At 60.6% G+C, this 11913-nt stretch overlaps 1 protein-coding gene across 6 annotated transcripts; it reads left to right on the forward strand.

Moving 5' to 3' along the window:
• The first annotated feature begins 4358 nt into the window (after positions 1–4358).
• On the forward strand, positions 4359–10903 carry ENTPD2 (ectonucleoside triphosphate diphosphohydrolase 2). 6 transcript variants are annotated; one of them, XM_032636452.1, is made up of 9 exons: positions 4359–4934; positions 6723–6840; positions 7404–7554; positions 7737–7896; positions 7976–8203; positions 8660–8914; positions 9004–9123; positions 10064–10198; positions 10586–10903. In XM_032636452.1, exons 1-9 carry the CDS (start codon positions 4590–4592, stop codon positions 10883–10885), a joined length of 1812 nt encoding a protein of 603 aa, XP_032492343.1. In that variant the 5' UTR covers positions 4359–4589; the 3' UTR covers positions 10886–10903. The 6 variants fall into 6 exon arrangements, with proteins under 6 accessions (XP_032492343.1, XP_032492344.1, XP_032492347.1 ...); XM_032636453.1 differs by having other exon boundaries at positions 10293–10726; XM_032636456.1 differs by lacking the exon at positions 10586–10903 and having other exon boundaries at positions 8660–8779; positions 8866–8914; positions 10064–10199.
• Positions 10904–11913: the final 1010 nt, after the last annotated feature.

Raw genomic sequence — 11913 nt, forward strand, 5'->3', positions numbered from 1 at the left:
TATCAGAACTATAAAGAAAAATTGACAGACTCACCATCACAGTGAGATATTTTAACATATATCTCTTGATAACTGATAAGATATAGTAGATTTGAACATTATTGGTAATGTTGACCTAATGGACGAATCCAGACCGAGACACTCACTAACTGGAGAATTCTTCTCAAGCACACGGAGAGCATCTATAACTATTCATGACCACATGCTGGGCCCAAAAGGCAACGCAACAAATATCGGAAGATTGCTCTCATGCAGACTACATGATGCAACCACGATGCAGGTACCTTAGAAAACAGCCCAGACTTTTGGATATTAAAGCACACACACCTCCCCCCAGAAAACAAAACCAAAAGAAACAACAAAAAAAAAGGAGGGGGGGAAGAAAAAACACACAAAAAATAAAAAACAGGAAAAAAATAAATTAAAAAAAGGAAAAAACCCACACCCACATCTAAACAATTCATACATCAAATAAGAAATCACGGTGAAAATGAAAACAAATTATCTAAATGAACATAAAAAGAGTGTGCATCAAAAGTAGAGCCCTGAGGGAAATTTATAGACACTGAGATACATTAGGAAAGAAGAAAGCCTTGTAAGGAGTGAATTAAGCATTGAACAGAAGTTGGAAAAAGAAATAGCCGAAATAAATACAAAGAATATAGAAGAAAGAAATTATAACACATTATATTAAAATATTTTTATTGACTATATATATGTACCTGACACTTTAAATTTTTTTTTTTGGCCACGCTGCGTGGCTTGTGGGATCCTAGTTTCCACACCAGGGATTGAATGCTGGCCCTTGGCAGTGAACACGTGGAGTCCTAACCACTGGACCACCAGGGAATTCCCTGACACTTTTCTTGATGCTGGGGAACATCCAAACAAAAGAGACACGAAAACTCCTGCTCACATAAAGTTATATTTGAGTAAGAATAATAAAGGTTAGAGCAGAAATTAGTGAAATAGAAAACAAACACGCTTTATAGAAAAACATCCATGAAGGCAAAGACTTGATTGAGGAAACTAACGAAGTGCAGAAGCATCTGTCTGGATTAGTGAAGAATAAAAGAGATAAAAGGCAGAAATAAAATGACGTGAGCAATTAAAAAATAACAACATACGCTGCAGAAATGAAGCAGATGTTAACAGGATTTTTTTTCTTTTTTCTTTTTTTTGCCCTGTTGCACGGTATGCAGGGTCTTAGTTTCCCGACCAGAGACTGAACCCGTGGTGCCCCCTGCAGTGGAAGCGTGGAGTCCTAACCACTGGACCACTGGGGAATTCCCACTAACAGGATATTTTAAACAAGATTATGCCAATCCATTAGTGGTGGATAAATACCTCACGGTAGATCACGCGTACAGGACCCAAAAGGAGCAAATGATAGAGCAGAAAACGGATACATCTGGACTAATCAAGCACTTCCATGATTTCACTGCAAAGGACTCATGTCCCCAGTATACATAAGGAATTCCTGCAGATCTATAAGGAAAAGATAAACAATCCCTAGAGAATGAACAAAGATTTGAAAAGATGCCTCATGGAAGACAGGAAAGACTCTATCTCTTCAGTAATCAAGGAAATGACATTAAAAGCTCAAAGAGAGGACGTCCCTGGTGGCGCAGTGGTTAAGAATCCGCCTGCCAATGCAGGGGACATGAGTTCGAGCCCTGGTCCGGGAAGATCTCACATGCCGCGGAGCAACTAAGCCCGTGCGCCACAACTACTGAGCCTGCGCTCTAGAGCCCGTGAGCCACAACTACTGAAGCCCGCGAACCACAACTATTGAAGCCCCCACGCCCTAGAGCCCGTGCTCTGCAAAAAGAGAAGCCACCGCAATGAGAAGCCCGCGCACCACAGCGAAGAGTAGCCCCTGCCCACCGCAACGAGAGAAAGCCAAGAGTTGCCCAATACCGACCAAAATGGCGGTGTGTGCTCTTGAGATCGCCAGGTGGCGCCCCCATCCTGAAAACAGTACAGTTATTCGCGGGTGAACCTGAACACACAGGTGCGCTCTGGTCACCAGCTGCTAGGCTATTCCCCAGGGAAAGGCTTGCCCGTGTGCAAATGTGAGCTTTGCAACACTCACAGCAGAGACAATGCAGCAACAGGGCGGACCGTCTACAGCTTCCCAAGTCAGCGTGCTGAATCTCAAAAATACAATGGGAGTGAAAGAAGCAAATTCCAGAACAGTATTCCAGTATAAAAAAAAAGAAAGAAAGAAAGAAAGGGACTTCCCTGGTGGCACAGTGGTTAAGAATCCCCCTGCCAATGCAGGGGACACAGGTTCGAGCCCTGGTCCACGAGGATCCCACATGCCACAAAGCTACTGAGCCTGCACGCCACAACTACTGAGCCTGTGTGCCACAACTACTGAAGCCTACGCGCCTAGAGCCCATGCTCCGCAACAAGAGAAGCCACCGCAATGAGAAGCCCGCGCACCACAACCAAGAGTAGCCCCCGCTCACCACAACTAGAGAAAGCCCTCACGCAGCAACAAAGACCCAACGCAGCCAAAAATAAATAAAAGATAAAATTCTAAAAAAAGAAACAACCAGGAGAAACAGCACAATATATTATTTAGAGAGATGGAAAACTATAAAGAAAAGCAAGAGAGTAGCAAGTACAAAAGTCAAGAGAGTAGACACCTCTGGTCAGGACAACCGAAGGCTCTCTGATATGCCTTTTCCTGCACTGTGATTCTTTCCACAGGGCATGTGTGCCGCACTTGCTCTCCTGTCTGTCTGCTGCATCTCACGAGGCAGCACGGGCCTCCCCTGACCCAGGGAGCCTTTGACAAGCCTGCTCTCCCCTGGACCGACCGGTGGTGGGTCCCCCCACATGCCATGGAGTCCGTGAGCATCCCTCGCTCACTGTGCATGCACGGGGCCTGGCATGCCTCTGGCCCCGTAGGAGGTGCTCGGCAAACGTCTGTTGAATGACTTGATGAGCACGCGTAGAAAGGGCGCAGTGAGTGAAGGAGATGTTTCAGCCACAAGACACTGTGGCTTCCGATGGAGAGACTGAGCCAGGGACAGCCAAGACCTTAACCGGCGCCCCTGGGAGGTCTGGATCCTGCCGGGGGGAGGAGGGTTCCGAGGACCCGTCTCCTGACGGCCTCTCCCAGCACCTCTCTGCAGCCGCATGCCTCTGCTTGGAGCCAGGGCCAAGACATGCGCAGCACATCTGGAGCCCCACCCCTGCTGAGGCTCCCGGAGGCCCAAGGCCTGGGGCTGCCCCGCCAGAGCCCCCTCCTGCCGGTGGGCTCCTGCCAGGGCCTCTCTGCCGCCTGTCCCCCAGCCCAGTTTCCAGGGTCCCATCGAAGGAAGTCTCTGGGCCAAGAGGGGATTCCCGCCCTGGTCTCCCTGGGAGAGAACTCGCTCCCAGTCTCCGCCGTGGCTGTTCCATGTCCCCTGGCTTCTTCCCTTCTTCTCTCTCCAGGCTAGTCTGGGCCCCTGCCACGAGCACCAGGGCAGGGTCCAGTTCTCTGTTCTCCAGGACCCCTCCCCTCAGGTCTGGCGGGGCTCCCCTGGGCCTAGAGGGGTGAGGAGGGGGCAGGGGCCGGCCGGCAGCACCAGTGGCTGCAGCCCTTTCATGTGCTGGCCTCTCTCTGGGCCGCCTTTGTCTCTTACATTTCAGCCTAAACTGCAGGCCTCTGGCTCCTCTGAACTTTCTGGGGTGGAAGAAAGGGCCTGGGGGAGGGGGAGGAGAGCTAGCAGGAAAACGGGGCCTGGAGCCCTGTGCTGGCCTGCCGCACCCAGTGTCCCTCTGCTGGGACCCAGCCCGGCGGGGCTGGGGAGGCCCAGCAACGTCCCGAGTCTCCCACCCTTCCCACTGGGGTCCTGAGCTGGAAGAAAGGCTCCTTTGCTGGGCCTGAGACACCAGACCCTCAGCCTGGGCAGCCGTCCCAGCGATCCCAATTGTCCCTGCCGGTTCCACCCGGCCGGGCCATTGCCCAGACCCTGTGCCCATCAAAGGCTGTCCTTTTGGTCCCCTAACCCCGCCCCCATCTGCTGGCTCTCCTGGGTGGTCTTGCCACATGGCTCCCTGTTGCTGGAATTCCTATTTTGCACAAAACGGGGGTGGCCCCTGGCCAGAGAAAGGGGTGATGCTTGGCCAGGGTGGCACACAGGGCCCATGGGGATTCCAAGCACAGCGGCCAGGCATTTCATGGGGTGGAAGGGCTGAGCTGGGTCCTGAGACCAGCTGAGCACTTAGCCCAGTGTGCAGGGACCTGGGTGCTGACAAGCCCGGCCTGGGGGACCCTCTCCCTCATCCGCAGAGGCTCCTCCTCCCTCCTTGGGAAGCCTCTGGCCTCCCCAGCCCAGGCTTCTGGGTCCCCCAGGAAAAGGGGGCCACCGGGATGGGGGATGGGCCAGCCTGAGCGTGGGTTCTCTTGTTTCTGGGCATGGTGCGGCTGTGGCCATCCTGTCCCTCTCTCTGCCTGTGGCCTCATCTGTCACCTTGGAACTGTGTGAAGTAGGTCTGGCTTCACCCTGCTTGGCACTCAGCTTTGAGGTCTCAGCACCTCCAGAGCAGGCTCAGCCTGGGTCAGCTCAGTGTCCTGGGGGGTGACCAGGGCGATGCCCTGCCATGCAGCCCAGGACTGGGTCAGCATCGCAGGCTGGCCAGCCCTTTCTTGCCGGGAGGGCATGGCAGGGGCCCAGCCGGGAGCCCACGTGGTTCCTGTAGCTGGCGTTGCCTCCTTCCTTCACGACCAGGCCAGGGGAGAGCCGGCTCTGCAGCAGCATGACCCTTGGAACAAGCCTGCCTGGGAGGCAGCCCAGCCCACCCCCAGGCCAGGCCTTCTGCCGCCGTGCCCTAAGGCCCGAGGGGCTGGGGGTTCTCTAGGTCCTGCTGGAGCGGAGTGCCCAGAGGCTGAGCGTGGTCGGCAGGCACTTACGGGTCAGGGGGACAGGTCAGAAGGGGTGAGTCTTTGGGGCTGAGCGGACAGGAAGAAGGTGGGACATAGCCTCAGGGCGTCTGGGCTGAGACTAGGGCGCCAGGAGGGGCAGCGCGGGTGACTCAGCCGCCGCGTCTCTCACCTGTGCTCCGGAGCCAAGCGGGAGGTGGGCGGGGCGGCCCGCCAGTGGGCGTGGAAGCCGTGGACCGGTCCGCGCCCCGCCCCAGGCGCCTACCCCGCGGTCCCGGGACCTCGGCCTCCCGGCTCGCCGCCGCCGCGCCGTCAACGCCTGGTCCGCCCCGCGCCCCCATGGCCGGGAAGGCGCTGTCGCTGCTGCCGCCGCTGCTGCTGGCCGCGGCGGGCCTCGCCGGCCTCCTGCTGCTGTGTGTCCCCACCCGCGACATCCGGGAGCCGCCCGCCCTCAAGGTGCACGCAGTCCGGGAGCTGCTGGCTGGGCCGGGGCGCCGGGCGGAGAGGCTCGGACCGAGCAGGGCCAGGCTGCGCCCGCGTGGCAGCCGGGACCCCGCGCGCTCCGCTCCCGGCCCGGCGGGATGAGGTCCCAGGCCCCTCACCAGCGCTCCGGGTCCCGGTCCAGGGCGCGGCAGCGGCGCTTCCGGGGGACGCGGTGCGGGAGGCCGAAGTCCGGGAGCTCTCCGCTCGCCGCGCCCGCCGCGGAGCCTTTCGCGGCGCGGCCGAGGGGCGTCTCTCCGCACCCCCGCGGCGCCCCAGGCCGCGGCCCGGCCGGCGCCCCCAACACGTTCGGCCTCCAGGGAGGCATCGCCTCGGGGTTTGGCCCAGATGGGGTGCGACAGGCGCTGGGGCCCAGGGACTCCTCCCCAGCCTCTCCGGTGGCTCCCACAGTGCGGGGGCAGCCCTGGCTGGTCCTGAAGGGGTCGGAGCGGGCTAGGCCTGATCCCCCCACGCATCCCCGCCAGACTCAGCCTCCAGGAGCCCGCCCTCCCTAACCCTCTATTGGGCTTGTGGGCCGGCTTGATGCGTGGGTGGATGGTGCGTGCTCTAAGGCCCAGGAGCCCAGGATGGAGATCGCTGGCGTGGGTGCCCTGTAGCCAAGGGCGACCACCCGGTAGGGGTGCGGTGGGGCGGGCCACTTGGCCTGCTGCTGCTGGAGTTCCCTGTGTCAGGGAGAGGACCAGAGCGGCCCCCTTCCCGGCTCGGGAGGGCATGCTCTCCAGACCGGCTCCTCCTATTGGAATCCAGGCCCCTGGGGGCAGGTGCTGGAAAGTGGCTCATGCAACCTGGGTGCTGACCGTCACCCGCCCGGCCTGCCTGGAAGGCCCGTGTGGCGCCGGGGCAGCTCTCTCTGGCCCTGCCTTTGAGGCCCAGGGAGGGGGTGTCTGCTTATCGCAGGCCCACGCGCAGCCTCAGTCCAGCTTTCCCCCTCGCTTCCACATCCTCAGGTTGGGCTGAGGTCAGAGAGATAAGGACAGAGGGGAGGAAGGAAGAGCAGGCCTGAAGCTATAGCTTTTCTCCTGCAGCCTGGGGACCTCATGCCCCCCCCCGGGCAAGGTTCCAAGCGTGGTCCCGGGACCCCTGACTCTGATCCTGCCCCTCAGTTTGCCCTTGCCAGGAAGGCTCCCGCAGTCAGAGGGCCATCCACCTCCACTCCCACTCTCCCCGCAAGCAAGCTGTGGCACAGTGACCGTCCCTGGCCTCCTCTGAGCCTCAGAGCTTCATTCTGAAGCTTCCACCCTCGACACAGGGTGGGGTGGGGTGGGCTGGAGAGCTGAGAGGGTCAAAGGGCATGGCTTCAGGCCCCCGCCCCCCCTGAGGCTGACCTTCCCCCCACCCCCAGTATGGCATCGTTCTGGACGCCGGCTCTTCCCACACAACCATGTTCATCTACAAGTGGCCAGCGGACAAAGAGAACGACACAGGCATCGTGGGCCAGCACAGCTCCTGTGATGTGCGTGGTAAGGGTCCCCTGTGCACTAGGCGCCCCCTGGCCTGGACACCCACTCACTGTAGGGCCTCAGGAGCTCTCTCCGGCTTTAGCCTGTGCAGACACCAGCCATCAGAACCTGCTGCTTGATGCCAGGTGGGGCCCAATCCAGGCAGGAGCTGCAGGAGCTCCCCCGAAGACAGGCTGCGTCCCTTCTTTTCCTAGAAGAGAAGCCCCAGGAAACAGTTGGAAGGTTTGGGCCCTCCCTGGCCCAAGACTGGCCTCTACATCCCAGGTGGGGCAGGAGGGGATCCGAGGAGCCAGTGGGCACACCCAGGCAGGCCCCTGGGCAGGCTAGGCTGGATTGACGATAGCCAGTGCTTTGTCCTGCCACCTGCGTGCTCATCCACTGGGCAGGTGGCAGCTCAGAGACTGTGGGTGGCACACGGGCGGGCCCTTTTGTCTCTGAACTGGTCTCAGCTGCCACCTGGTTTAGGAGCACAAGCCCCTCCCCCACCGCCCCCACCCTGCTGGCCCATGGTCCACCTAGAGGCTGCCCACCAGGCTTAGGCCCATCTTGCTGCCTCCCTCTAGGTGGGGGCATCTCTAGCTACGCTGACAACCCTTCTGGGGCTGGGCAGAGTCTTGTGGAATGCCTGAACCAGGCGCTTCGCGATGTGCCCAAGGAGAGACACGCGGGCACGCCCCTCTACCTGGGAGCCACAGCGGGCATACGCCTGCTCAAGTGAGTGTGCCATCACCTGACCTCCTGGCCCCGGGGACCACGACGGCCTCAGCACAGGGCGGGCCCTGCACGTCCCCCGCAGCAGCCCTGGGCTGGGGCCCCCCGGCTGGCTGTGCACCCCAGCAGCAGGATCACGGCCATCTGGGGAAGATGGCCCTCAGAATCCTCCCTGTGTCACACAGCCTGACCGATCCGGAGGCTGCGGCCAACGTGCTCGCGGCCGTGACGCGGACGCTGACCCAGTATCCCTTTGACTTCCGTGGTGCCCGCATCCTCTCAGCCCAGGATGAGGGGGTGTTTGGCTGGGTGACCGCCAACTACCTGCTGGAGAACTTTATCAAGGTGGGCCCGGTGGCCAGCCCGATGAGCCAGGGGTGTGGGCACCCACCCACTGGCTGACCTCAACCTCCACTTCCCACAGTATGGCTGGGTGGGCCAGTGGTTCCGGCCAAGGAAGGGGACGCTGGGGGCCATGGACCTGGGGGGCGCCTCCACACAGATCACCTTCGAGACAGCCAGCCCAGCTGAGGATCCGGCCAATGAGGTCCAGCTGTGGCTCTACGGCCAGCACTACCGCGTCTACACCCACAGCTTCCTCTGCTATGGCCGTGACCAGGTCCTCTGGAGGCTGCTGGCCAGTGCACTCCAGGTACCTTCCACTGAGTCCTTCTGGAGGTAGGGAGCCAGGGGGAGTGGGGGCCAAGGGCCCAGAGCAGAGCCCGAACAGCAGCCATACTGAGGGGGGCTTCTCCAGGAACCAAAGTCGGGCTTTCATCAGCTGTAAGGACAGGTGGGCAGGGATCCAGCACGGGCAAAGGCCCAGGGGCTGGAGGTGAGCCTGGTGAGTGGCTGGCTGGGGAGGAAGGAGGGCCAGGGCCACATCTCAGAGGACCTGGACTGCCTGCCTAAGGGGGTTGCTTTTTGTCCAGCGAGAAGGGGGAGCCATGGATTGCTCCTGAGCTCAGAAGTGATGTTGCCAAAGTGGAACTTGTGGGAGATTTATCAGCTGGTCCTCTGGGGAGGCCCTCCTAGGGTCTTAGGGTGGGGATGGTGGGCAGTGCTTGGAGTGGCGGTGTTGCCACACACACCCTTGTCATCTGCCCAGACCCACGGCTTCCACCCTTGCTGGCCGAAGGGCTATTCCACTTATGTGCTGCTCCAGGATGTGTATGAGTCGCCATGCACTGCAGCCCAGAGGCCCCAGACCTTCAACAGAAGCGCCAAGGTCAGCCTGTCGGGAAGCAGCGACCCTGCCCTGTGCCGTGGCCTCATCTCTGAGCTCTTTAACTTCTCCTCCTGCCGCTTCTCTAGATGCTCCTTCAACGGCATCTTCCAGCCCCCTCTGGCTGGAAAGTTCATTGTGAGTCCGGAGGACTGGGGGTGGGGGGCCGGGGGCGTGCCCTGAAGTGCTTGGGGTCTGGTCACGGTGTGACTGTACCCCCCTCACAGGCCTTCTCTGCTTTCTTCTACACGGTGGACTTCCTGAGAACTGTGATGCGGCTGCCCGTGGCAACCCTGCAGCAACTAGAGGCGGCCGTGGTCACCATCTGCAACCAGACGTGGAGTGAGGTGAGGCCTGCACCCCCCTCCTCCAGGGCTGCTCAGGGGGCTCAGCCAGCCAGTGTCACGCGTCCTGATCATTCGTTTGCTCTACGAGTAGAGGGGGTCTTAGGCCTCTCAGAATGCCCACTGCAGTGGGGGATACACTGTTAATCGGACTTGAAAAGTGGCCAGGCTACGGCAAGGAGGCCGGGAGCCACATGAGATTGCAGAAGCCTCCCTGAGGCCTGGCCCTAGAACCAAGATCAGGAGGGTAGAGGGGACAGCCAGTGCAAAGGCCCTGGGGCAGCAGGGAGCATGGAGTGCACAGGGCGGGGAGGAGTGTAGCTGGGAGAGTGTGGGGGAGAACAGCCAAGCAGGGGAGAAGCAGAGGACTCAGGGGAGACTTAGCGGATAGAACTGGGGGTGGGGGAGTGAGAAACCCCCAGGTTTCTGGCTGCCACCATGGACTGGACACTGGCTCAGGTGAAGGATGGAGGGGTTCGGGCATGCAGAGGAAGAGGTGACTCCGGGAGAGGCACTGGAGTGTCTCTGGAGTGGGGCTCAGTGGTGACGGAGGCCCCATCCTGTCCTCTTCGTGGCTAGTCTCAGACAGACTTGGGGATGCTGGAAAAGTGGGGATCGGGAGGCAAGCCCAGGGGCCTGGGGTCAAGCCTAGAGCCTCTCCTGTTACCCCGACCATCGCCAAGTTTGCTGCAGCGCTCTGCCCGCTGCGTGGCCACCCCTGCTGTCCCCTGGAGGTCCCCCTCCCAGGCACGGGTTCTTGCTGCCATCCGGAAGTCGCGCTGTTCTGCCCTGAGGAAAGAGCTCTGCCTGGGGGAGGCCCCCTCAGCCTCGTTCTTTCTGGGACCTGCGGGGGGGTCTCCAGCCCTGCATTGCCTTTCTGTGTCTGGTGGGGCAGGGATCTCCCGGTGGCCGCTGGCCCTACAGTCTCCCACCTGCATTCCAGCTGCAGGCTCGGGCGCCGGGGGAGCGGGCCCGCCTGCCCGACTACTGCGCTGGGGCCACATTCGTGCAGCAGCTGCTGTGCCGCGGCTACGGCTTCGACGAGCGCACCTTCGGAGGCGTGACCTTCCAGAAGAAGGTGGGAGCCGGTGGGCCCGCGCGCAGGGGGGGCGGGGCCGAGGGCGGGGCCTCCCGGGCTGCGCCTAGGCTGAGGCCGCGCCTCCCGCCCGTAGGCCGGGGACACCGCTATCGGCTGGGCGCTCGGCTACATGCTGAACCTGACCAACCTGATCCCCGCCGACCCGCCTGGGCTGCGCAAGGGCACAGACTTCAGCTCTTGGGTCGTCCTCCTTCTGCTATTCGCCGCCATGCCCCTGGCTGCGTTCGTCCTTCTGCTGCACCGGGCGTGCTCTGCCAAGTCGCCGAGCGCCATCTAGGGGCGGGTTGGGGGCAGCTGCCCCAGCCCCAAGTCCCCCATGCCTCACCCCACCCCACCCCACTCTCAACATCTCTGTCCCTAATGAAGCCCGGGAGCGAGGCCCTGGCGACCACGCCCACATTTGGCCGGATCGGCGAAGGCAACCGGCTCCAGCGCCCTCCTGCCGACTCCTGCCTTGGCTTCATCGCAGGGCCTAGTGTGCCTCCTCCTCTTACTGTGGGTGGGGATTCAGACACCCCGCAGCCCTCAGCCTGTGAATGCGGGGTTGGGTCCGCAGGGAATGGAGTCCTGAGAGTCCCCTCCCACCCCCAGTCTTGGGTTTTAGGGGGAGGGTCAGAGCCCACAAGCTGGGAGCCAGCCCAGCGCCTACTTGTAAAAATTTTGTAGTAAAAAGTTTTTCATAGAGCAGTGGAGAGAATGTCCGTGGGGTGGGGCGTCTCTGCTGTTGCTGGCCCTCCCTCGCCAGAGTTAAAAAAAATTTTTTTTGGCTGCGTTGGGTCTTCGTTGCTGCGCACGGGCTTTCTCTAGTTGCGGCAAGCGGGGGCTACTCTTCGTTGCGGTGCACGGGCTCTAGGTGCGCGGGCTTCAGTAGTTGTGGCTCACGGGCTTAGTTGTTCCAGGGCATGTGGGATCTTCCCAGACCAGGGCTCAAACCCGTGTCCCCTGCTTTGGCAGGCGGATTCTTAACCACTGAGCCACCAGGGAAGCCCTCCCCGCAGTTGTGTTGGGTGCACAGGCCCCCTCCTGGTCCCGAGGGAGGACCCTGGTTGTTTATACTTCCTTCCTCTCTGGGCCCAGACCTGGGGTGGTGTTGACTGACCCTGGTCTCTTGCTCCACGGTTGTGGCCTGGAGTAGCTGCCAGTTGGTTGGCCTAAAAGAGTCACTGAGTCCCTTGAGTCTTCTCTGGCCAGCAGAGCCCCTGCAGCAATGGCAGATCTGCAGCAGTGACCTAGGCCAGACTGGAGTCTGGGCCCCGGCCTCGAGCTGGCCTGGGGTGCAGGTGCGAATGGCAGGCAGGAGAGTGAGTGGGCAAGGCAGCTGCCTAGGGTGCAGGCAATGCTCAAGACCTTGGGGGGGTGAGGGGCAAACCCTAAACAGGAGGTGGTGTCGGGGGATGTGGAGATCGGGGGCCAAGACGGACGAAGGGCCCATTGCTCAGAAGGATGACCCTTGCCAGGAGCCTGGATCTGGCGCCAAGCCGTGCAATCACACCAGACGTCGCGTCCCTGCCGCCTGGGTGCTGTTTTCCGCGTCCTCAAGAGACATCAGCCACCCCCACCTGCCGCTCCTGCAACCCCCCTTCCCTAAGCACTGTTTTCTCCAGCGTGGGAATGCGTGGTCTTGGCTGCATCTCCCCGCCACCTCCCCCTTTCTGGGAAGTGAGCTCAGACACTATTTCTGTCTGGTCATGCCT

The sequence above is a fragment of the Phocoena sinus genome, chromosome 6 (assembly GCF_008692025.1).
Source record: "Phocoena sinus isolate mPhoSin1 chromosome 6, mPhoSin1.pri, whole genome shotgun sequence".
NCBI lineage: Eukaryota > Metazoa > Chordata > Mammalia > Artiodactyla > Phocoenidae > Phocoena > Phocoena sinus.